Genomic DNA, 25,015 nt, shown 5'->3' on the forward strand with positions numbered 1-25,015 from the left:
TCAGTGAGCGCTAGTGTGAGCGCGTGAGCACAAGCAAAGGAACCAAACCCCTAGCCTGTAGTGTAGATGCTTAACTAGAGACTGAGAAAGACAATAGGAACAGAGAGAAAAGAAACAGACTGGCAGGGACTTCCTGGGTCACTCGGTCCAGTCCCCTCACTATCCCAGCCAAGCCGCTCACAAATTTATCCTGCTCCATCTTAAAGCCAGGTAAGTTTGCCCCCACTACTTCTATTGGAGCTGTTTCAAAACCTGCCTCCTTTGATGGTTAAAAACTTCCTTCTAATTGCCAGTCTCAATGTATTCAGGGCCAAGCTAGCCCGATTTCTGCTTGTGCCAAGATTGTTTTTTAGATTAAATAGCTCTTCTTCCTCCCTGGGGTTTACCCCCGGGATGGATCCCCTCTCAGCCTTCAGTTTGCAGAACTAAAGAAGCCTAGGTGGGTTGCAGGAGAATACAGATGAAAAATAACACCATAAAAAAGGACCAAATAGAAAGGTTCAGATCAGGGGAAAATTTAGAAGTGGGAATGTGTCACAAAGACCAGGAACAAATAGGAGCAGAGGGAAGAGAAATGAAACACAATCAGAAAGGGGAGAAAACAAAGAATCCTCCGTCTCTTGCTGCATCTAATGCTACTGGAATAAAGCAAGAGAGAAGGGCACATCTGACAGTGCAATGCCTCCCTCTGTGACCTTCCGATTGGCCCAAAACACGCAGTCCTTACATGGCCTCCGTCTGCACTGCCTATATAATTAAGCAACTGAGACACACACTCTGGTTCGCTTTATTTTAAATGATCAGTTGCTCTGATGACCATTAATAACATAGAATCATAGAATCATAGGACTGGAAGGGACCTCAAGAGGTCATCTAGTCCAGTCCTCTGCACTCATGGCAGGACTAACTGTTATCTAGACCATCCCTGACAGGTGTTTGTCCAACCTGCTCTTAAAAAACTTCAATGATGAAGATTCCACAACGTCCCTAAACAATTTGTTCCAGTGCTTAACCACCCTGACAGTTAGGAAGGTTTTCCTAATGTCCAACCTAAACTTCCCTTTCTGCAATTTAAGCCCATTGCTTCTTGTCCTGTCCTCAGAGGTTAACGAGAACAATTTTTCACCCTCCTCCTTGTAACAAACTTTTAATTGTTCTCATGTCCCCACTCAGTCTTCCCTCCTCCAGATTAAACAAACCCAGTTTTTTCAATCTTCTCTCATAGGTCATGTTTTCTAGACCTTTAATCATTTTTGTTGCTCTTCTCTGGACTTTCTTCAATTCGTCCACATCCTTCCTGAAATGTGGCATCCAGAACTGGACACAATATTCCAGCTGAGGCCTTATCAGTGTGGAATAGAGTAGAAGAATTACTTCTCATGTCTTGCTTACAACACTGCTTCTAAAACATCCAAGAATGATGTTTGCTTTTTTTTTTTGCAACAATGTTACCCTGTTGACCCATATTTAGTTTGTGATCCACTATGATCCCCAGATCCCTTTCTGCAGTACTCCTTCCTCGGCAGTCATCTCCCATTTTGTATGTGTGCAACTGGGTATGGCTCACTTGATGACTACCTATTCTGTTCACTCTATTGCACTGTCAACTGATACGTACATTTCTGGGTTTGGAGAGGAGATTTTTTGTTTGGGGTTTTTTGTTTTTGCCTTAATCTGGAGCACTCTGGTGCGAGAGGTGGGACACTTGTCTAAAAGGACCAGTGGCCTTAGAGTATATGGCTAATCCTATATTTTGTCAATGAAGTCAAAGCTAATGAGAAGGAAGTGTTGCCACAGACAGAGAAGCTGTGAATGATACATGCGCTCAGAAGACCAAGAGGGGGAGGCATGAGGTCATCAGCTCAGAGGACACATACAAAGTTTTCTTCTCCGTCATTGAGATGAAATGGCAAAATACTAGCGAGACAAGGTGGGTGAGGGAATATCTTTTATTGGGCCAACTTCTGTTGGTGAGAGAGACAAGCTTTTGAGCTTACACAGAACCCTCCAGGATTGGGAAAGATACTCAGAGTGTCACAGCTAAATACAAGGTGGGACAGAATGTTTTGCATACATAGTTAACACATAGATGTTGCTGTTAAGTTTCTCATCAACAGAAGTTGGTCCAATGAAAGATCTGACCTCACCCATCTTGTCTCTCTAATATCCTGGGACCAACAGGGCTACGACACCACTGCATGTGGCAAAATACTGTCTGTTTCCTTGTTTTAAATGGATCCCCGTTGTCTCATGAATTAGATCAGTCTGAAAACAAGAATCCCGTCTGCTATCCCCAAAGATCACGAAGCCTCGGCAATCCCCGCCAGGAGAAGTTGAGACATGAGGCTGATGTTGTTTAGCAGTGCAATGCCTCCACCCACAATCAGACTGAGGAAGCCAGTTCTTCCTGTCTGATCTCTGCGAGGACAGAAAATGCAATGAAATACGGGAATTGACAGCAAACAAAACATGTCTCATCATAACACAAAAATTAAGAAATTTTAGAAATAGAAAAGATCTCTTTAGGTCACCGAGCCCATCCTCCAGAGACCAATTCAGGACGGTTCCCTTAACAGGATAGTCCCATCTGCCTATTTTCAAGCCTGCTTGATAAGTATCTCAACACCACTACCCTATCCCACAGTCCTAATAGATCTCACTGCCTGAAGTTTTTCCTCCTATTCAATCTAAATGTTACCACAGGAGACAAATGTAACAGTATTTTCCACTTGTACGAGAGAGCCAATTTCTATGGCAATTTCATTAGAGAACACTGTGAGTCTGGAAATCTGTGGATGTCAAACTTAGTTTACAAGGAATCATTTATGAAAATCAGCTACTGCAGCAAGGAAAGAAGTTGCAATTTCTTTCAAACCACAAAATCCATGATTCAGATCAGGTTGATTTACCCCAGCTGTGGATCTGGCCCTATATTTCTTTTTTCTGGTTTAACGTTTTGATTTAGAATGTCTGAAACTTGCTAACAAGTATTAACGAATAGGGTTTTGTGGTGTCTACACACACACTTACCTCACATGTGTTTGGAGGTAGAAGGGAAGTCCCTTCTGAGGATGTGGTGTCCATTATTGCCAGTGCAAATGTACCACGTGGGGGTTAGGGTATGACTGCAGAGGTATCTCATAAATTATTTCCTTGCTTTCAACGGCTTCTGTTGGGAGACATTGTCATACTTAAACCGGATTAATCTCTTTAAAGCAAATAAGTTAATGGGCTCTGTATCCAGACCTAGATTTAAACCTACACTTAGATGCAAGTGTAGATTTGCTGGTTAGCAAAGTTGTTGTCAAATGATGAGTTACTAGATCTGCACTATTGGTTGAATCTTGCTCATCTTACACTAGGAGCCCTGTCGATTTCACGTGAACAAGGCAAGGGGGTCAGAGGTCCGTGTTTTAATTTATTCCTGACAATTAAAGGGAGGGTGGAAAATTCTCACGTACATTTTTACCAGGCAACAGAGAATAGTATTATGTACAGAAGTGTCTCTTTGGCTTGGTAACAGAGAAACGTGGTGTCACTACAGTCAGAAACAATTGTTTGGAGGTATTTGTGGAACTTATGGGTAATTTGGCAAGATACAAAAGCCAGGAATGAAAGTAATCTGATAAAAAACATAACTGATTCCTCTGTATATTTTTCCTGTTTAGTGGTATTTGCATAAGAAAGCCCTTTGTGCATTGAAGTCTCAAAATAAATATGGCCTTGGCTTTCCTGGCATGAGCGAGTGGTAAATGAAGATTCCGCCTTCCCCACTCCCCTAAGAAAGCAGTTCCCATAATTATTGCTACAGTCTTTTTCATTAGCTTCAGCTTCCTGGTATTGAATGAATACTTTTTAACAATACTGTGTGACTTAATGGGAAGACACTAATGAAACAGAGAAAAGCTTTTATGTGCAATACAAGAAATGTAACACTGTAGCCTTGAAGAAAAAGTCTCTCTGCAGTGGTATGTAAAAAGCTGGTTTAGATGTGAAATCAAGCTGAGTCAGTATAGAAGGAGGGCAGTTCTGAAGATACCTTGCAAAGAGAAGTGACCCTTTGACTTCTCCAGGCCTTCTCCATCAAAGTACTCTAAGATTAGCTTTAGGAGTTCAGATGATGAGATCAAAATCATGCTGTGACTCAGAAACTCAGAGACATCAGGTTGTCCCTTCTGTTAGTTCTAAATAAGGCTCTGATGCAAATAGAACGATCAAAAAGCCAGTTCTTAGGCTCTCTATAGTGTAAAGCGCAGCAAAATGTTAACATCTTTTGTGGATATTAAGGTTTTTGGCACTAGGTGGTAGCACATTTTGAGAGTAGCTCATTGACATTTCATAACTTTCAAACTAAATTTTCAGACACTGGCTCTGAAAATTTGGTCAGAAAGTTATGAAATATCTATGAGCTACTCTCAGAATGAGCTACCAGCCAGAGCCATAAATTGCATCCTTAGAATCTCCTTGTCATATAAACTGCACAAAGGCACATGCAAATTGTCATCTGGGGGTACTTCCGCAAGCCATGTTCAGATGGGAAAATGCAAACAAGTCTCCCTGCACACTCAGATGTAAGCTCTATGCATTCGCCTTCTGCCCACACAAGCACTGCTGGCACAAATCACTCTTCACTGACAAGATGCCCCTTCTAATAAAAAAATAATAATTGGAGATATACCTATCTCCTAGAACTGGAAGGGACCTTGAAAGGTCATTGAGTCCAGCCCCCTGCCTTCACTAGCAGAACCAAGAACTGATTTTTGCCCCAGATCCCTAAATAGTCCCTTTAAGGATTGAATTTATAATCCTGGGTTTAGCAGGCCAATGCTCAAACTACTGAGCTATCCCTCCTCCAAGTCTAGTCCATGCCATTTATACCATATGGAAATTTCCAGCTCTCTTTGCTTAGAACATTATTTCTAACATATTTCTGTTACTTTCTCCCCCTGCAAATCTCCTAAAAACCCACCATTTGCCATAGTCCACCCACCAAGTCCCTGAAGTATAAATATGTCAGTAAAATTTATAAGAAATTAACTCGGGCCCTTATTCAGCAAGTTAGTCCAGCAGGTACCCAACTTTAAGCACAAGAACTGCACTGGCTTCAGTAGGATTACTGATGTGCTCAAAGTTAGGCATACGTGGGGGCACCTTGTTGAATCATGGTGCCTGAGTGAAAGAAGTCCATTGCAGCCAATGAAAAGGCTCCCCTAGACTTTTGGGTCAGGCCCCTGATGCCTTGCCACCTTACTTAATGAAATCGTCCCCTAACCACATTTTTTCTCAGGCTATTTTCCCCAGTGACGTGTCTTTATCGTTCTGAAGGCAGATCCTTAGGGCAGGAATGCAGCTCTGGTGTGTGACATATAGGAGGTCAGACTAGAGATCATCACTTGGTTCCATCTGGCTTTAAGTTCTATTGATGTTCTGCATCTTCCCGTGGTGCTACATATAGCAATTAAATAATGACTGAAAGCAGGCCACTGGATTACAGTTAGGTAGGAAAAATGGTTTATATCGAAGTGCTTCGTAAGCGATGATACAACGCAGTGATGGTTGGGCAATGAATATTAATCCCAATATGAATAAAATGTCAGTATGATGCACCACAGGAAGTCTCAGGGGACAATAACTAAAGAGTCCAACGTCAACGATTTTACTGGGCAGTGACCACCCCGAGGTCTACTTCTCTTGGCTTTTAAACTCAGGCCTGGTCTACACTGGGAGGGTGGGGGGATCGATCTAAGTTACACAACTTCAGCTCCATGAATAACGTAGCTGAAGTCGATGTTCTTAGATCGACTTACCATGGTGTCTTCACCGCGGTGAGTCGACTGCTGCCGCTCCCCCGTTGACTCCGCCTGCGCCTCTCGCGGCGCTGGAGTACGGGAGTTGACGGGAGAGCACTCGGGGATTGATTTATCGCGTCTAGTCTAGATGTGATCAATCAACCCCTGCTGGACCGATTGCTGCCCGCTGATCCGGCAGGTAGTGTAGACATACCCTCGGAGTAAGGAATCCTAGGGTCACACAAATGGGAGATGAGAATTGTTCTCCCAGAGAAGCATGGACGATGTCATAGCGTTTAAGGCCAGAAGGAACCACCAGATCATCCAGTCTGACCCCTCTACATCACAGGCCACCAGCACCCCCCAGCACCTGCACACTAACTCAACAACCAAAGTAAGACCAAAGTATTACAGCCCACGGGAGACTAGATTGTTATGTGCCACAGGCAGAGACTAGGAGAGACCGAGGGTAAGGAACTGACTAAGTGAGATACACCCAGATAATCCTTGCAAGTGATCCACACTCCATGTTGCAGAGGAAGGCGAAATCCCCGAAGGTCCCTGCTAATTTGACTTGAGGGAAAATTCCTTCCCATCTCCACATCTTCCCCTGAGCAAGAACCCGCCAGCCAAGCGCCTGAGAGAGAATGCTTGGTATCAACTCACAGCGGTGGCCCACCCAATGTCTCATCTCCAGCTGTGGTCATCCCTGATGCTTCAGAACAAGGAGACCCCAAAGCCCCCAGACTACATTGTGAGGGAAGGGAATCCCTTCCTGACCCCCTCCAGGTGGCAGGCTGAAGCCTTGAAGCATAAGCTTTAGAAACATAATTCATTAAAGCAGATTCTCTTCCCTGCTGTGACTGGTTTGCCTGTCTCTGTAGCACAAGGAGGCCTGAGACTAGCTGCTTATTTATTAATTATTATTATTATTATTTATTATTTATTACAATTTATCCTCAGGTCTAGGATGCCTAGTCATGGACCAGGACCTGTTGTGCTATCCCCAGCTGGAGATTCCCTTATCACATGGGATTCCTCGTGGGCAAAGCATGACAGTAGCCAGTTCCTACCCCTGCAGATTCAATGTACAGATTCAACCAGCAGGGTCTTGCTTTCTGTCCCTAGAAGCTCCAGAAGGCAAGAGGGAAGAACTATCTACTCTTTCCTCCTGCCTGTTACTGTAATTGCGAGTCTCAGCTGAACGTAAATTAATTCTTAGGAGTCCTGTCACTGAACTGCTAAAAAACCCAGCTAAAAGCTGCTATTCGGTGGCCAATAATAGTGAAAACTGAACTTTTGGAGGAGGAATGAAAGAGATATAAAAAAGCGTTTCCACACCAAAATGCGAGTTAAAATGTGACATGACATTACTGCTTCTCGTACTACATTACATTCCCATCAATTAACAATGGTATCACAATGCCACATTCAGAGTGATTAGAGAACGGCTTTGAATTCTCTGATGAGTTAAAAGGCTCGACAAGAACCCTGGGAACTAGGTTTCCTTTCTTCAAGGTGTCCTTTACACTGAATGATTTTAGAATTAAATATCTATAGGATTCAAAAAGTCAGCCGTGCCTAGTGAAGGAGGAGTGGGGGGAGGGAAAGAGGCTGTCTAGTCTATTTCATACATAACATGCCAGGTTGTGGCTGCATTATGACATAGTGCTGGCATACAAAGCAGTGCTTTCGGGCAATAGCCCATCTCTTTTTCTGTTGCAGAATTCAGCTTCCTGAGTAACTAGTTCACGGCGGTCCAGGCAGCTCCAGCTGGAGATAAACTAAGGGCAGATAACCTGACAGTGCACAGACTCTAAAACAGTGGAAATATTTCTGGGGAAATCAAGCTACTAAATATAGATCACAATGGATTGTGAATGTATAGGCACAGGAGGGCTGCTTCAGAAGTGCCCTGTATAATCAGCCCTGTGCATACCATCTTATCCTACCCTACCAAGTCCTAGCAAGCCAGAAGGCCTTACTTGCATCTCAGTTGGCCACCTGCTCTTTAGACCTTGGGCTCCATCAAAGATGCAGCTCAGGACCCCTAAGTTGTCAGGCATGGGAAAGGGATCTATACCCTCTTCCACCCTGCTCAGGGGAAGACAGAATGTAGTATATGTGAAGTTCTCAATAAGATTTGTTCTGTCTCAATAGAACACACAGGTCTCTTGGTGTTCATGGCAAATGCTGGGCAGGAATGTGTCATGCAGAATGTTAGGGAGGGAAAAGGACATCCAGAAAAAAACCCAAACCTGTGAACAATGACGGTGTACGGGACTAAAAACCCCTTGTTCATCATTATTTTCCCCCGTACAATTAGAACCACATGTAATAACCAGCTAAAAAACTCCACAGTTCTCAACTTTCATGGACTGGAGTGGTGGAACAATGCACCTTTTGGATGAGATTTGGGAGAACACTCAGTGTAAGCTAGACACCTTTGCTTAGCATGCCGGCAAAAGTCGAAGCCCAGAGAAATCCAAAATGGGCAGAGAAGAAACATGCAGGAAGAAATCAAAAGATCTCTCAAAAATATTTCTACAGTTACTAAGTCATTCTGCTGTGCCTGAGAACCTTCCTGTAGGTTGTGATTTAGAATGAAAGCCCTTGAGATGCTGTCCAATTTGTCCTCCATTTCTGAACCAAGCTGATCACGAGTTGTTCTGTAGTTTGCTGAAAGATTTCATAGCGTGGGACAAGTACCTTCCATTCTTATCCAAAGAATCAATTGATAGAAGAGTTTGCCATAAAGGACCATAAAAGCTGATTCTCCTACTTCACCCAGAACTAGAGGCCAAGATATCAGTGTCTGCGCATGAACTTTGTCACTTTCATATCATGTAGCGCTAGGTCAGGCGTCTGTTATGTTCTCCGCATACACAAAGAGAACTTAGATCAAAACATAAATACTCTGGCTGTAAGGTTGCAATGTAACACAACTTTATTTCTTAGAAATCAGACTGACACACATGAGCTGAAGACAGAGAGAGAGAAAAAAGGCTGCTCCTGAAAGCAGTGAGGCCCAACTCATCCCGCTTTATTTTAAGCTGGCTCTTACCAGACTCCTCTGATTGTAGCTTCACTCCAGAGCCGCCTCACTTGCGGGCAGGACTAGGAAACCCATTGCCACACACACACTCTTAAAATGATAGCTTGTAATTCCAACCCAGTCCTCACTACGCCACAGGAGGTGGATTAGTACATTACAGCCCAGCCCAAGGAATGGTAGAATCGTAGGACTGGAAGGGACCTCGAGAGCTCATCTAGTCCAGTCCCCTGCCCTCATGGCAGGACTAAGTATTATCTAGACCATCCATCAAGGAAGAGGAAGCCTGTAGCAGGGCAGGGAACCAAAAAGTCACGGTCTGCTTCCCGCTCTCCCCTTGCTCCAGGGAGAGAGCGCTTCTTGGTAGTGCAGATTGCTTCCCCATTCTGGAGCAGGGGCCAGGACACGCTGCGGGGTGGAGCGTCTGTGCCTTTTGCCTGCCCACTCCCTGGTCAGCAGAGTGGGAAGAGGAGTGGGAGTCTGGCAGTGGCTGTTCTGCATGCCTGCGTGGGTGCCAGCAATGCAGTTGAACCCCGCATGCTCCCTTACTGCCCTGGGGTCTGTGTGTTCAGACCGATCGGGGTACCTGTGGCATGGCTCAGTCCTGTACATATTAGTGGGGCTGTAATGAAGCATTGCAGCAAATACCCACCCAACAGCCCCAAAGGATCAACACCGTGCCGTGGTTATAGGTGTCTCCGGCCTAGGCTGTGAGTGGCTCGAATGCAGCTATGGGGGGGTGGGGGGCAGCGGAGTGCATGAGAGAAGCCTCCCCCCGGCATGGCTGGGCAAGGGCCACACATGAGAGTGGAGAGTTGGCTCCGGAGAGCACCAGGCCTAGGAGTCGGAGATCAAAAGGGGGACAAGGAGCAGGCAGGGTTGTGGCCCTGCCCGCCCCAGCGTGTCGAGTGGGGCCAATGCACTCTGTGCGATCCCACTGGGCAGCCCACTCTGGGCCGCCCACTTAACCCCCATTATGGCCCCTTTACTATAAGAAAAGGCCGGCTTGTATTTCCCTGTCCCTTAATCTGTCCTTCCTAACATGCGCGCTGTCTCCTTCTTGTGTATTTTCTTTAGGGGCTACCAAAGACATGGGGAAGATGTTGGGAGGAGATGAAGAGAAAGATCCTGATGCCGCCAAGAAGGAAGAGGAACGACAGGAAGCCCTGAGGCAGGAAGAGGAGGAAAGAAAAGCCAAATATGCAAAGATGGAGGCTGAAAGGGAGGTGATGCGACAAGGGATTCGTGACAAGGTAGGTGTTGCTTTCAGAGCACGCTGTGCGAACCTGTGTGTGCCCATCCTAAGAGGGAGCTGGTACTTTATGCTGATTAGGGGCGGGTTTGGTGAGTCATCAGGAAGGACCAGGTAAGTGCTTTGCTGCACTGAACGTTTAAGTTTGCACTCGTGCCCTGAGCCTTCTCCTGGCTAAACCTGCCTCATGCATTGTGATGCCAGAATGGGAATTCTGGATGGATGGAGGTGGATGGTCAGTATTTTGTACATTGCTCATTAATCAGTACAAACATAACTGAAACATACCATGACCTTTCCCATGCCTACCCTCGCGCCGTTTGACTCTCCAAGGTCATATAATTGGTTTATATAAAATACCGTCATCCAATGTGTTTTTGTTCTAAGAAAGTCCAAATATCTTCTGCCATTCAATGCGTTGTTTCCAAGATTTCCCAAATGCTTATGGATGAAAAGGAACAACTCATCTCTACTTCCCATGTTTGTTAGCATGACACTGGTCACTGGGGAACCAATTTGTCTGATGGAACAGTAAAATAAGAGAGATTCACTTAACTTCTGCAAGAATTAAATATCAGGAAACATTGTTCTAGCCTTCTTTGCACTGATGTTAATGGAAAATCCAGGTGCAGAGCCTGATGAATAAAGTAGCAGTAATTTTGAGGATTGTAAGCAAAGTTTAAAGGGTGATTTGGAAAAAAAAGTACAAATCCAAGCATTGCCAGGGAGATTGATGTAACTTAATATGACTGGAAACAGATGTGGCAGTGTATCAGCCCTTATGGCCCTGTGTGGAGGTGTAGAGCAATTCTGCTGACTCACTGTGGTAACCAGATAAAGAGGGTCTCATTAGAACAAGTCCAAGATCTAAAAGCCTGAGTGGCTCTCAGAGGTGAGAGAAATAGCAGAAGGAACAGGAAGTCCTGCAGGGAGACATCCTGGAATTGAACAGACCTGAAAGGACTCTTGGACAATAGTCTCTGGAGGAGTCCACAAGTACAGTTGTGCACAAGGGCTTTGTTACTTACGTTGCATGTCCAAAGGTAAAGGGTAACAGCAGATCCCAAGAAAGAAGGGGTTGAGTTTCAGGCAAGATATTATTGCTTGGTGGTGGGGACGAGATCAATTCTCAGAATATATTCAGGTGACCAGTGTCGGGAAAGCATCAATCAGACTGGGGCTCTCGAGTGAGATGATGGTGCTGACAGTCAGAATTGGTGCTTGTCCAGTATCTACCTCTACGCAGGTTATGATGACCGCCGAAAAAAGACAAGGAGAGAATTTAAATCCTAGCACAAAACGGAGAATCGGAGTCTAAAGAAAATGCTTATGGACCTTGATGTAGGCAGTCTGGTGTAGTAGTCAGAGCAGGAGTCAGGTCTAGTGGGCAGAGCAGCATCCAGGTTGGGGAATGAAGCCAATGGTTAGCACCAGAGTCAACTGTCAGTTACCAGAGCCGGGGGTCAAACCAGAGTCAGAACCAGGAATTGAAGCTGAGGGTTGGAGCTAAGGTCAGATCCCAAATGCCAGAGCCGAGGACCTGGCCAGAGTCAGAGGCTGGGGTTGGAGCCAGGGCTGGTAACTGGTAGTTGGAAGCAAGGCACAAGGGCAGGAACTGGAGGAGAGGCAAGGATCAAGCCTGGAGCAGGAGCAGGAATCAGGAACAGGGTAGAGTGCAGGAAGCAGGATCCAATGTAACCACAACAGGAAGTCACCTTGTTGCTCAGACTAACTTCCTGGGTCTCCTTCTGTCTTAAATAGTGTGGTTGAAACAATTGGTGGAGCCAGGCAATCCTCCAGTGAGGCTCCAGTGGATGGTACCTTGGCAGAGGCTCACCAGGTTTTGGCAGACATTGGGTGGAGGCCAGAATACAGTGGCTGTCTGGGAACTCCCAGGCCTGGGTTAAAGAGCTGGGACATTCAAATTGGGTCAACAATTCCAAACAGATCATGAAGATTCGGGAAAGGGATGCCATGTGAGTACAGTGGAGTCGCATCATAGGCGCATTTAACTTATGCGATTTTAACTATATGTGCTCGGCAAAACAAACAAACAAAAGAGAAAAATAACAATTTAAATACTGTACCTGTAGTGTGGGCGATTCTTCCCACCATTCCACTCAATGAGCGTTTGACTATTTGCGATTTTCGCCTTACATGCTGACTTCAGAACCTAAGCCCCGGGTAAGATGCGACTCCCCTGTAGATTGTTCTTGTGCCCCAGGTGTGAGTTTAGATAAAATACCAGTTTTCAATGAGTATAGTCAATAATAAAATTGAGGGATTTCATTCTAAGAAAAAATATTATTGAAAGGAGGTTGTCTCCTTGTGATAGTTTTAGGTAGAACATTCATTAATGGGGATGATAGGAAGCTGTGCTTTGCTGGATTGGTTCTCTAGCCAATGCCAGTGGGCTGTTTTAAATATAAGGGGGATACAGTGAGTAATACATTTCTTAACAGGAGACAAATGAACCCTCAGCACATAAGAAGGGTCAGACTAATGGTCCATTTAGCCCAGTATCCTGTCATCTGTCAATGGCCAGTGCCAGGTGCTTCAGAGGGAATGAACATAACATGGAAATTATTGAGTGATCCATCCTCTGTCTTCAAGTCCCAGCTTCCGGCAGTCAGAGGTTTAGGGACACCCAGAGCATGAGGTTGGCTCCCTGACCATCTTGGCTAATAGCCATTGTGGACATATCCTCCCTCAACGTATCTAATTCTTTTTTTAACCCTGTTATATTTTTGCCCTTCTCAATATTCCTCGGCAACCGGTTCCACAGGTTGGCTGTGTGTTCTGTGAAGAAGAACTGTCTTATGTTAGTTTTAAAGCTGCTGCCTGTTAATTTCATTGGGTGACCCCAGGTTCTTGTGCTAGGTGACAGGGTAAATAACACTTCCTTATTCACTTTCCTGTCACTGCTCCTGATTTTATAGACCTCTATCATATCTCCTCTTAGTCGTATCTTTTCTCAGCTGAACAGTCCCAGTCTTTTTAATCCCTCCTCATATGGAAGCTTTTCCATACCTGGAATCATTTTTGTTGTCCTTCTCTACTTTTTCCAGTTCTAATGTATCTTTTTTGAACTATGGTGACCAGAACTGGACACTGTATTCAAGGTGTGGACGTACTGTGGATTTATAAAATGGCAATATGATATTTTCTGTCTCATCTATCCCTTTCCTAACCATCCTGACATGGTTCGCATTTTTGACTGTCGCTGCACATTGAGCAGATGTTTTCAGAGAATTACCCGCAATGACTCCAATATCTCTTTCTTGAGTGGTAACAACTAATTTAGACCCCATCGTTTTGTGTGTATAGTTGGGATTATGTTTTCCAATGTGCATTACTATTCAGTGTCATCTGCCATGTGGTCAACGAGTTTTGTGAGATTCCTTTGTAACTCTTCGCAATTTCCTTTCGTCTTAACTATCTTGAGTATTTTGTATTGTCTGCAAATTTTGCCACCTCACGGTTTACCCTCTTTTTCCAGCGCATTTCTGAATATGTTAAACAGCACTGGTCCCTGTACAGACCCTTGGGGGACCCCCACTATTTATCTCTCTCCATAATGAAAACTGACCATTTATTCCTACCCTTTGTCTCCCATCTTTTAACCAGTTACTGATCCATGAGGGGCCCTTCCCTCTTATCCCATGGCAGCTTACTTTGCTTAAGAGTCTTTGGTGAGGGACTTTGTCAAACGCTTTTTGAAAGTCCAAGCATGCTGTATCCACTGAATCCCCCTTGTCCACATGCTTGTTGACACCCTCAAAGAATTCTAAGAGTTTGTTGGGGCATTATTTCCCTTTACATAAGCCACATTGACTCTTCCCCAACAGATTGTGTTCATCTATGTGTCTGATAATTCTCTTCTTTACTATAGTTTCAACCAATTTGTGTGGTACTGTGGTTATGCTTACTGACCTGTGATTGCCAGGATTGCCTCTGGAGCCTTTTTTAAAGATTGGTGTTACATTAGCTACCCTCCAGTCATCTGGTACAGAGGCTAATTTAAGCAATAGGTTGCATACCACAGTTAGTGGTTCTACAGTTTCATGTTTGAAGCAGCAAAGAATCCTGTGGCACCTTATAGACTAACAGACGTTTTGCAGCATGAGCTTTCGTGGGTGAATACCCACTTCTTCGGATGCAAGTAGTGGAAATTTCCAGGGGCAGGTTTATATATGCAAGCAAGAAGCAAGCTAGAGATAACGAGGTTAGTTCAATCAGGGAGGATGAGGCCCTGTTCTAGCAGTTGAGTGAAAACCAAGGGAGGAGAAACTGGTTCTGTAGTTGGCAAGCCATTCACAGTCTTTGTTTAATCCTGAGCTGATGGTGTCAAATTTGTAGATGAACTGGAGCTCAGCAGTTTCTCTTTGAAGTCTGGTCCTGAAGTTTTTTTGCTGCAGGATGGCCACCTTAAGATCTGCTATTGTGTGGCCAGGGAGGTTGAAGTGTTCTCCTACAGGTTTTTGTATATTGCCATTCCTAATATCTGATTTGTGTCCATTTATCCTTTTCCTTAGAGACTGTCCAGTTTGGCCGATGTACATAGCAGAGGGGCATTGCTGGCATATGATGGCATATATTACATTGGTGGATGTGCAGGTGAATGAACCGGTGATGGTGTGGCTGATCTGGTTAGGTCCTGTGATGGTGTCGCTGGTGTAGATATGTGGGTAGAGTTGGCATCGAGGTTTGTTTCATGTTTGAGTTCCTTCAGATCTGATGGGTGAATATCATCTGGTCCTGGTGACCTATTACTATTTAGTTTATCGGTTTGTTCCAAAAGCTCCTCTATTGACACCTCAGTCTGGGACAGTTCCTCAGATTTGTCACCTAAAAAGAATGGCGGAGGTGTGGGAATCTCCCTCCCATTCTCTGCAGGGAGACTGATACAAAGAATTAATTTAGCTTCTCTGAAACAGCCTTGTCTACGCAGAGTTCTCTTTTAGCACCTTGATCCTCTAGTGCCGCATCTTCTTGTTTGGCAGGCTTCCCGCTTCTGATGTAGTTACACATGTTTGCTGTTCTTTTTTGTGTCTTTTGATAGTTACTCTTCACATTCTTTTTTGGCCTGCCTAATTATACTTTTTACACTTGGTTTGCCAGAGTTTATGTGCCTTTCTATTTTCCTTAGTAGGATTTGACGTCCTATTTTTATAGGATACCTGTTTGCCTCTAACTGCTTCTTTTACTGTGTTGTTTAGCCGTGGTGGCATTTTTTGGTCCTTACTGGGGTTTTTTTTATTTGGGGTATACATTTAGTTTGTGCCTCTGTTACGGTGTTTTAAAATAGTTTCCATGCAACTTGCAGGCATTTCACTTTTGTGCTCCTTTTGATTTCTGTGTAACTAGTGTCCTCATTTTTGTGTAGTTCTCCTTTTCGAAGTTAAATGCTAATGTTGTTATACCAATATAATAAAAACCAGCAGGATCTTATTAAGAGGGATAAGGCAAAGATGCCACATTTATTGTAAATACCATAACAAAACAAAAGACAGCAAAAGACAAAAGCAAACAACATTGTTTTACTGCTTATTTTTATCACTACTTATTCCTTACACACACACACATATTTATTCACACAATCATTCATTCAGGTTCTGTATAGGTGTTATAGTTACCAGCCTAGATGTTGCTCATGCCAAGTCACTGGCCAGGTATCTTGGTCATGAGGATGGAGCCAAGTCTGTGTCAGATGCATCTGATGCTCCTGGAGGCTGGCAGCAGAACCATAGACTCAAAGTCCTCAGTCTTTAGAGTCCAGTTTTATAGGAATTTATTCCTATGTCAGTTCATGAGACTTGCTTCATTTTGCTGTTGCTAAATCAATCAGCAGGTGGCTGGCTCCATGTTGTCAGATGCTTGTTTTTCCTTCCTTTGAGGGGGTGGGGGTCATCTGGTTGATCCCACTTGACACCTTCTTCAGCCGACACTGAATTCTTCAGGCTGGTAACTCCCTAACCATTCATTCACATACATTCTTTATCTTAATCACATTTAATTCACTGTCTCTTTACCTTTTGGGGTGTTACCAATTTATGTGAGACTCCCTGTCTTTTAACAAGCAAAGATAAAGTGAGATGAAAACTTACAGAGGGTGGGGGTCTCTATCTATACGCTATAACAGCTACTGTTTTGGCTTACTTAGAGTTAATTAATGTTTAGCAAGTTTTATACAAAGTATTTCTTTGAGCTTAACAAGTTTTATACCAAGTATCTCTTTGAGCAGGCTTCACACAGACACAGCTGGTGGCTTGCAGGTTAGAGGCTAAATGTTGGGAATCACAAATTTACTTCTAACATAAACCTTAAGTTATAAAGTATCAATTAACAATAAATCAATAAATCATTTCTCATATAAACCATGTTTAATATAAACCTTCTTTAATATCCCTACAATGTGATGGGTTTCTTTGGTATTTCCTCCCCTACAGGGATGTTAAATGTAATTCCCTTATGGTAGCTTTTACTGAGCAGTTCAGCTATATTCACTTGGACCAGATCCTGTGGGCCACTTAGAACTAAATCAAGAATGGCCTCTCCCTTTGTGGGTTTCAGGACAAACTGCTCCAAGGAGCAGCCATTAATGGTGTCTAGAAATTTTATTTCTGAATCCTGTCCTGAGGTGACATGTTCCCAGTCAATATGGGGATAGTTGAAATCCCCCTCTATTATTGGGTTTTCTGGTTTTTACATATCTAAGCTCCCTGAGCATTTCACAATCTCTGTCACCATCGTAGTCAGGTGGTCAGTAGGAGATTCCTACTGCTAGACTCTTATTATTCCAGCATGGAATTTCTATCCATAGAGATTCTTTGATACTGTTTGATTCATTTAAGATGTTTACTATATCTGACTCCGTGCTTTTCAGTACTAGCATGCTGTGACACTTTTGTATTTTTATGTCTGATTTTTAAGTGAGGCGAAACTTGGAGTATGCAAGACAAGTCTGGAAAGGTTGAACTGCACTAGATGAGTGGGGTGGATCTGAGCTTAGTGACAGAAATGATAGTGTTTCCTGGTTGTAAGGGAATGGCTGGTGTGAAAAGAATGATGAGGATGTAAGGGACTCCAATCTCTTCATTTTTCTCTTGAGCAAAATCCCTAATCGCCTACCTTTGAAAGAGGGAGCTGTTTCCTGAAGAATTGGAAAAGTTGTATTAAGTCTTTAAAGAGCAGCTTGAAAGAGTAGACATCTTTTTGTCTGCTAGGTTCACTGTGGGGGAATAATACTCTGCCTGGCAGAGAAATTGATTTGATGATAAGAGACAAAGACTTGCAATAACTACGATGAGATTCTAATGGATGGAACTGGGAAATCTGAAATGAACCGAGATGTGACAGAAAGAAGTTTCCACTATTTGACAGTGTTACATTTTTGTTTCTCAGTTTAGTAATTGACCTTGGTTTTTGAAAATCACTGTGAAACTGGAACTCTGGGGGAAAAAACAGAACATGGAGTACAGCAGGGATATATGTATAATATTCAAGAAGGTCTTAGCCTTTCATTCTTTCTTTCTTTCTTTCTTTCACTTTTCAGTGCTTGACTTTGCATCCTTAATATCTTTTAATGTAATTTTTAATGTAATTTCCTGTGTTTTAAAAAAGCAAATTGAAAAAACAGAAATTCTATCATGTGACACTCTCTTGAATTCTCATCAGCAGGGTTAGACCCTTTAGAGCCAGAACACAGACCCTCTTGCACTTGAGCTGCAAGACCGACTGATAGCAATAATACGTTATTCTCTTTGTGGGCCCACCAGTAAAAGGGGGTGGGGCATACATTTGGCCAGTGGGTTTCATAGCTATTTGCTGACAACAAAGGAATGCTGAGACTCAAGGATCATGGGTTCTACTCCAGATTCTGAGACTCTCAAGGTAACAGACACTTCAGTCCCCATCGTGTTCCAGTATTCCCATTAATTTTAATAGGCAATAAAATCCCCTGGATGGTTTTGAGAATCTCAGCCACCGGCAATAAAGTTCTCTGCCATCCTTGGAATTTTAGAACTAAAACACTGGCAGAAACAAAAAACGAACTCCCTTTTCCCAGGAAAAGCATAAAAACCTTGAACCTGGATGAGGAGACTGCAGCGCCCAGTGTGCCCTCGGGTGTGTGCCCTCCCCACCCAGGGAGACTGCAGCGCCCAGCGTGCCCTGGGGGTTGCCCCCCCCACCCAAGGAGACCGCAGCGCCCAGCCTGCCCTGGGGGGTGCCCCCCACCCCTCCAAAGGCGACACCAGAACTCAGCATGTGCTGCTGCATCTCAGTTTTTCTAGGAGGATTCGCTCATATATACATGTGCAAGTGCCCGACTTGGAGGAAAATAAGTACTGTAGTGTGCTACTCTCCCAAGTTCCACCCACTTGAGACTGTCAGACAGGTGCCTTCTGGGCTTGGTTTGGCCTTCATGGGGTGCAAAGTACAACATGTGGTTTAGGAGGGTTGTGAGATAGCTCAGTGGTTTGAGCATTGGCCTGCTAAACCCAGGGTTGTGAGTTCAATCCTTGAGGGAGCCTGCTTTGAGCAAGGGGGTTGGACTAGATGACCTCTTGAGGTCCCTGACATTCTATGACTGTATTGCTCCCATGAGCTATGCTAGCCTATGTTGATTTTAACCTCTAGGAAGGTGACAACATTTGGGCTGATCGGGTTTGGATAAGCTCTCTAGAAGTTATCCCGCACACTCTTGCTAATGCTGGGCCTGCTGGCTTCTTTTTCCCGCATAGAAAAGTGTTGCCTTAGTGCTGGCTTTTTGACCCGGTTGCCAAAGTCACCCTCAGGCTCTGAATCCCAAAAAGATGAAATTGAGGTTTATAGTTGTAGACCTAGATCCTAATGTGAGATGATCAACCTGCAACATCACATAATTAATTTGCCATGAATGCTTCACTCGAGTATTTGCATATTTAATTGATGCTTAGCCATGAAAATCTGGTCTGGAGGGCACTGGAATAACAGGATGTATATTGACTCTGCTCTGCAATAACATAATTCCTTTGACAATAAGTTCCAAACCCAGCAGGGCAAATTTTCTCTTGGTAAAATTTTGCTTCTGTTAAACAGCTTTACAGTGTTTGCAGAGCTCCCTGATTTTAGTGAAACCGGGGGATGTTTTATTCTTGGAAAAGAACAACTTCAGAGGTAGCTAGCACCAGGGGGCTTTAAAAATGCCAACTTTAAACCTGCTTGAAAACCTGGTTGTGAAGATGTACCATTCCTGTGGAGGGAAATATAAAATTCATTCTCCATCACAGACTACCCACAGCTAAAGAGAGCCAGAAGAATATTCTCCTCAAGTCAAAAGTTAAGGGCCTTGATAATACTTTCCCAGCAATTAATCATGTTCTGCTATTCCAAAGATAAAGTTTATGGCCTGGGCAACTGAAATGTCCTGTCTGACAGACAGTGCACCATTTACAGCCTTGTCTCCTGACCCTCTCCCTATGGAACTTTTCAGTTCAAATCTGTGGCCGGGGTGTGGTTAAGGCACTGGCTCTGGGTTCAATTCCCCAACCCTAAGCTTTGCAGGGCAGCAACTGTGTCGGTGTATCTACAGCGTCTAAGGGTACGTCTACAGTACCCGACGGATCGGCGGGTAGTGATTGAGCTATCAGGGATCGATTTATCATGTCTAGTGTAGATGCGATAAATCGATCCCCAATTGCTCTGCCGTCGACTCCTGTACTCCACCACGGCGAGAGGCAGAAGCGGAGTTAACGGGGGAGTGGCGGCAGTCGACCCTGCACCGTGAGGATGTGAGGTAAGTCAATCTAAGATACGTTGACTTCAGCTACGCTATTCTCGTGTAGACCCCCAGTGTAAACCAGGCCTGAGGGTATGTCTACACTACCCACCAGATCGGCAGGCAGCGATCGATCCAGCAGGGATTGATTTATCGCGTCTAATCTAGACGCGATAAATCAACCCCCGAGTGCTCTCCCGTCGAACTCCTGTATTCCAGCACCGCGAGAGGCGCAGGCGGAGTCGATGGGGGAGCAGCAGCAGTCGACTCGCCGCAGTGAAGACACCACGATAAGTGGATCTAAGTACGTCGACTTCAGCTACGTGAAGTTGCGTAACTTAGATCGCTTTCCCCACCCCCCATCCCGTGTAGACCAGGGCTAACAAGTGGGCTCTGAGCTCGGCTGAAGCCTTTAGAAAAACTCTCCTGCCTGAAAACCCTAAAGAACCCTGCTAGCCTATTTCCGTCTACAAAGTCAAAAGACGCGCAGGTGGCGAGGGGGCTGTCTCCATGGAGACGTGAGCAGCCAAGGAGTTCCCTGAGCTCCCCGGATCCATCTATAGCCCCACACCCAGCACGGTGTGACATCAGTGTGTATGAGGAGTCAGTTGGCTCTTATCTTCTGCTCACATGCCAAGGATGGGCATGGCCCAAACCACCCTCTCCTGCCAGTATTATTCCACTGTGGTGACAGTGAACAGGTCCAGGCTGAGAGGGCACTTGACCGAGGAGACAATTGTCTTCTGAAGGGCTCTGATCCACCCCCAGTGGGGTCAAAGAAAGGAAGGGACATAGAGGGGCTACAAAAGGGTAGAGCATATAAGCAAATATCTTCTGGCTGGGTTTCTCAAAGAAACATAAGAGAATTAGGGGCTCAGGTTCCATTGAAAATTATTGGGAGTTGCACACCCAACTCCTTAGGCCTCAAGCTTTAAAAAGTTCACGTTTAGTTTGGTTCTTCCTGTATCTCAATAACTTTCCTAGCTGCAGAGCGGGCAAATGACCCTAGGGGACCAGGGTGAAATTCTCAAGCTAATCACCACTCGTAACTTCAGTGAGAGGTGAAGAGCGAAAGGCTGGCAGAGCTAACTCCCTGGGCACCAGCCTGGCAGCCTCGGCTGAGACTTGAAAGGCAGGACTCTGCTCATGGACATGTCCTTGAGAACTGAGTGGAGTCTGACAGCCTTGAGATGCAATTTCTGAACCCACCTGTCTTGTGGTGGTTGTTGTTTATTTGGATTGTGGCAGTGCCCAGTCAGAGATCAGGGCCCTGCGGTGCTAGGCACTGTACAAAAAGACAGGCCAAAGAGCTTACAGTCTGCGCTATTCCGTAGCGGAGGTGTAATTACATTCTGTATGATCATTTTAAGGAGTCTAGAGATGGAGATCCCATTGGGTACGTCTACACACCTTGGTCTGTGAGACCCGGGCTTGTGGGTTCTGTGTTTCCAAGCCTGCATCCACACTGCCTTGTAAACCTGGGTTTACAATCACTGGACCCAGGTCTCACAGTTGTGCTAACGCAGCCATACTGCATCACACAGACCTTCTGACTTGGGTCTGTGGCTTGAGCTGGGTCCACACGGCACAATGACAGGGCCTGGACCCAAGTCACAACAGGACTTGGGCGCCTACCCACCCACCCCCAGCAGGGTCCTAGAAACTGGGTCCTGAGTGCCTGCTGACTGGAGTCAGCCTGGTTTGTGTGTGGACAGAAGGGGAGCTTGGGCTCCAATCTGAATCAGAGCCTGGGCTTAGCATGCTGTGTAGACATACCTATTCTTTATTACATTCTATAACTCTTTATAATAATTCTAGGTGCCGCTTACTCTGATTGCATCCAGTGAGATGATCAGACTGTCAGTAGCCCACACGGAAGGGAAAGGGGAGGGAAGATGGGTTCACACACGCCTAGACCCAGGCAGTTTCCTCGCCGGACTATGCCAGGCCGAGTCAGCCCACCGTGGGTTGGATCTCCTAAAGATCCACTAGTTACCGGGCTTGCGTTAGAGTAGTCCTGATCATGAGCATTCGCTTCACAGGGTATTCTGGGCGTCTTCCGATAACAGCCACTCACACTGGTGTACACACACACACACACCAAGGCCTCTTTTTTTTTTTCCTTTTTAACCTTTTTTTTTTTTTTTTTTACCACGATACATCTTTACCTGGTCCGGACCAATACCATGAGGCGGTATGACAACCCCTCTTGAGGCGGTAAAAACCCCTCAGCACCGGTGCATTCTAATGCATTTACCTATGCATTACCTTATGCATTACCTTATGCATTACCTTGTTGGCCAACTCAGCAGTTCCCAATACTGCTATAAACTAACCTTATTGGGGCCTTTCCCCAATACCACTTGCATCTGATCTTGCTGCACAGTCAATAAGTTCAGATGGCGTGAGCCCAACAGAGACAGACGTCCTCACGGACAGTTCTCCTGCGATACCCCAATAGAGATTTCAAAAGGTCTCATACCTCTCATGTGGCGCCATGGGGTTCGAAGGGGAATGATCCGTAGTAGCCGTCTGTGGGTCCGTGGGCGTTGCCATCCCGGACGAGCCCCCAAATTGTCGGAGAAAAACTCAGTTCTCGCTTTTTGTTTGGGTGCAGCAAAATCAAATACTTTATTATTTCTCCAGTAATTACAATGGAGGGAGAGAGTGCCATAGGACACAGGGTCGCCCCAGTCCTGGACAGGTCTCTCAACTGGTAAACAATTACAGCAAGCCTTTATACCTTTGTTACAGACAATTTCTAGCAATAATACAGATGGTAAAAAGCAACAAATACATTTTTTTTATACATAAGCCTTTCTGCTATCTTATTTGTCTCACTCCTAAAAGACGCCAGCCTGCATATTTGCAAGGTCGTAATAACTTTTTACACAGTTCTTTCTTGCTTCTAGAAGTCTCACGTCATTAGGGTTACAGCTAGGCTAACTCTTGCTAACTGACTGACATGCATTAAAATCCCCTTCAAATCCTTATTAATTCTTTCCCTGCTTCCACATAGGGAACCTTAATTAGATACCATATAACCACACTGGTTCCATCCTCATTATGTTCAATAGCTCTTTTCCATAAGCGTGTGTGTATAGGCTCCGTTTTCATTGACTCTTTCATATAAACAATACAGAATTTCCTGGGCCATCTGAATGCAAGTCTACAGGCCAGTTCCTCAGCTGCAGTGAACCAACATAACCCCACTGACTGCAGTGGTTCTCCACCAACTTTTGCCAGCTGATTTTTTTGTCCTTGTCACTTTTGATACTTTAAAAATTCAGCAGAAGAAGGCACCATTCCACAAATGGTTTATCTGGGAAGCAAACTGACTTCATTCCCTTCTGTTCCCACCCCCCCGCACCAAGTAATTTTAATTCAGTTATTTTAGAAGACTCATAGACTCAGCCTAATTTTGGCAATTAATTTGGCAACTGATCTTTGATTATCAGCAGGTAAGTATGCCCAGTGGTCTGTGATAGGATGTTAGCTGGGGTGGGATCTGAGTTACTGCAGAGAATTCTTTCCTGGGTGCTGGCTGGTGAGTCTTGCCCACATGCTCAGGGTTTAGCTGATTGCCATATTTGGGGTCGGGAAGGAATTTTCCTCCAGGGCAGATTGGCAGAGGCCCTGGGGGGTTTTCGCCTTCCTCTGCAGCATGAGGCATGGGTCACTTGCTGGAGGATTCTCTGCAGCTTGAGGTTTTCAAACCACAATTTGAGGACTTCAATAACTCAGACATAGGTTAGGGGTTTGTTCCAGGAGTGGGTGGGTGGGTGAGATTCTGTGGCCTGCATTGTGCAGGAGGTCAGACTAGATGATCATAATGGTCCCTTCTGACTCAGCTGGCTTAGTTTTTCCCTACTGTATTACTGGGCATGCATAGTAAATTGGCTTCCACAGGGAAGACTGTTCTGGTTTAACTACATTCCAGTGTTCAGGGCTAACCCCAATCCTCTCCTAATTGCTGTCAATGAGATACTCAGAATAATAGGACAGCTCCTAACTAGGTCCCATGGGAGACACTCCCGTTGTTACTGGACTATTTTTAAAAATGAGGAAGGAAAGTAATATTTTCTATTTACATAGCATCTTTCAGGATCCTAAAGCACTCAAGCTCTTCATCAATCACTTCATCCAGCGTGAAAAGAGAGGTGAAATGCAACAGCTGTTTAAAAAGTGCTTGGCACTACACAGCAATGCGTGGGCCCAAACCACAGCTGGGATGAATCAGCATTGCACCACTGATGTCGGTTGCATGATGCTGATTTACACCAGCGGAGGATCTGACCCCTTAGGACTGGATTGAAGAATACCATCATCCAAATTGCAACTCTATTTAATATAATTGTCGGAACTGTAATTGAGGCAGGGCATGAGAATGGTGCCACAGGCTTTTCATGACTGTAAATGATCACCTGGTAAGATCTAGGCCTTGTGGTTCACCAGCTAGTGCAGGGTGCTAGTGCTTAAGCGTCATGGGTTCTAGTCTTGCCTCTGGTAGTGACTCACTGTGTAGCTATAGACAATTTAATAAGACTTTTTTGAGCTTCAGTTCTTCAGCTGTAGAATGGAGAAATTAACACTTGCTCTTCCTTGAACAGCACTTTGAGATCTACCTATGTATCAGTGCTTTATATCATCATCCAGTCAGAGCTCCTGGATAACGCTATCACCGTAGCAGTATACTTACACCGGGATAGTCCTGCCAGTAAATTTCCCCATGTAGACAAGCCCTGAGCTGAGGGAAAATGCTTTCTTTCCTAACAAAACCTGACTCCAAAAGGCTCATTGAGCCTTTTATAGCAACAGTCATTGTCAAACCAAATATAAAGCAAGGACCTCCTCCAGATCCACTATCTGTCTAGGCACTGGCATCCCTCTCTTCACTGAAGCAGATGAGTCCCTCACAGTCACTGATGAATTTTATCCTCAGAATACCCTTGTGAAGCAGGGCAATGCTGTTATCCTCATTTCACAACTGGGGAACAGAGGCAAGTGACTTGCCCAAGGTCACACAAAGAGTCTGTGTCAGAGGTAGACACTGAACCCGGCTCTGCCAAGTCCTAGGCCAGGGACATACCCCACTGCCTAAAGAGCAGACAAATGGCAACACTTGAATCAAATTCCTGACTATTTCCTCAGCCAGCAAAAGA

The 25,015-nt window shown here is 44.8% G+C and overlaps 1 protein-coding gene across 1 annotated transcript in view; it reads left to right on the forward strand.

Moving 5' to 3' along the window:
• The window catches only part of CPLX1 (complexin 1), a 195,575-nt gene that overhangs the window by 98,656 nt on the left and 71,904 nt on the right, over positions 1-25,015 (forward strand). The window contains exon 3 of the mRNA XM_045021611.1: positions 9,919-10,094. Within this exon, the coding sequence (XP_044877546.1) occupies positions 9,919-10,094 (176 nt within the window). The remainder of the gene's footprint in view (positions 1-9,918; positions 10,095-25,015) is intronic.

The sequence above is a fragment of the Mauremys mutica genome, chromosome 6, assembly GCF_020497125.1.
Source record: "Mauremys mutica isolate MM-2020 ecotype Southern chromosome 6, ASM2049712v1, whole genome shotgun sequence".
Lineage (NCBI taxonomy): Eukaryota > Metazoa > Chordata > Testudines > Geoemydidae > Mauremys > Mauremys mutica.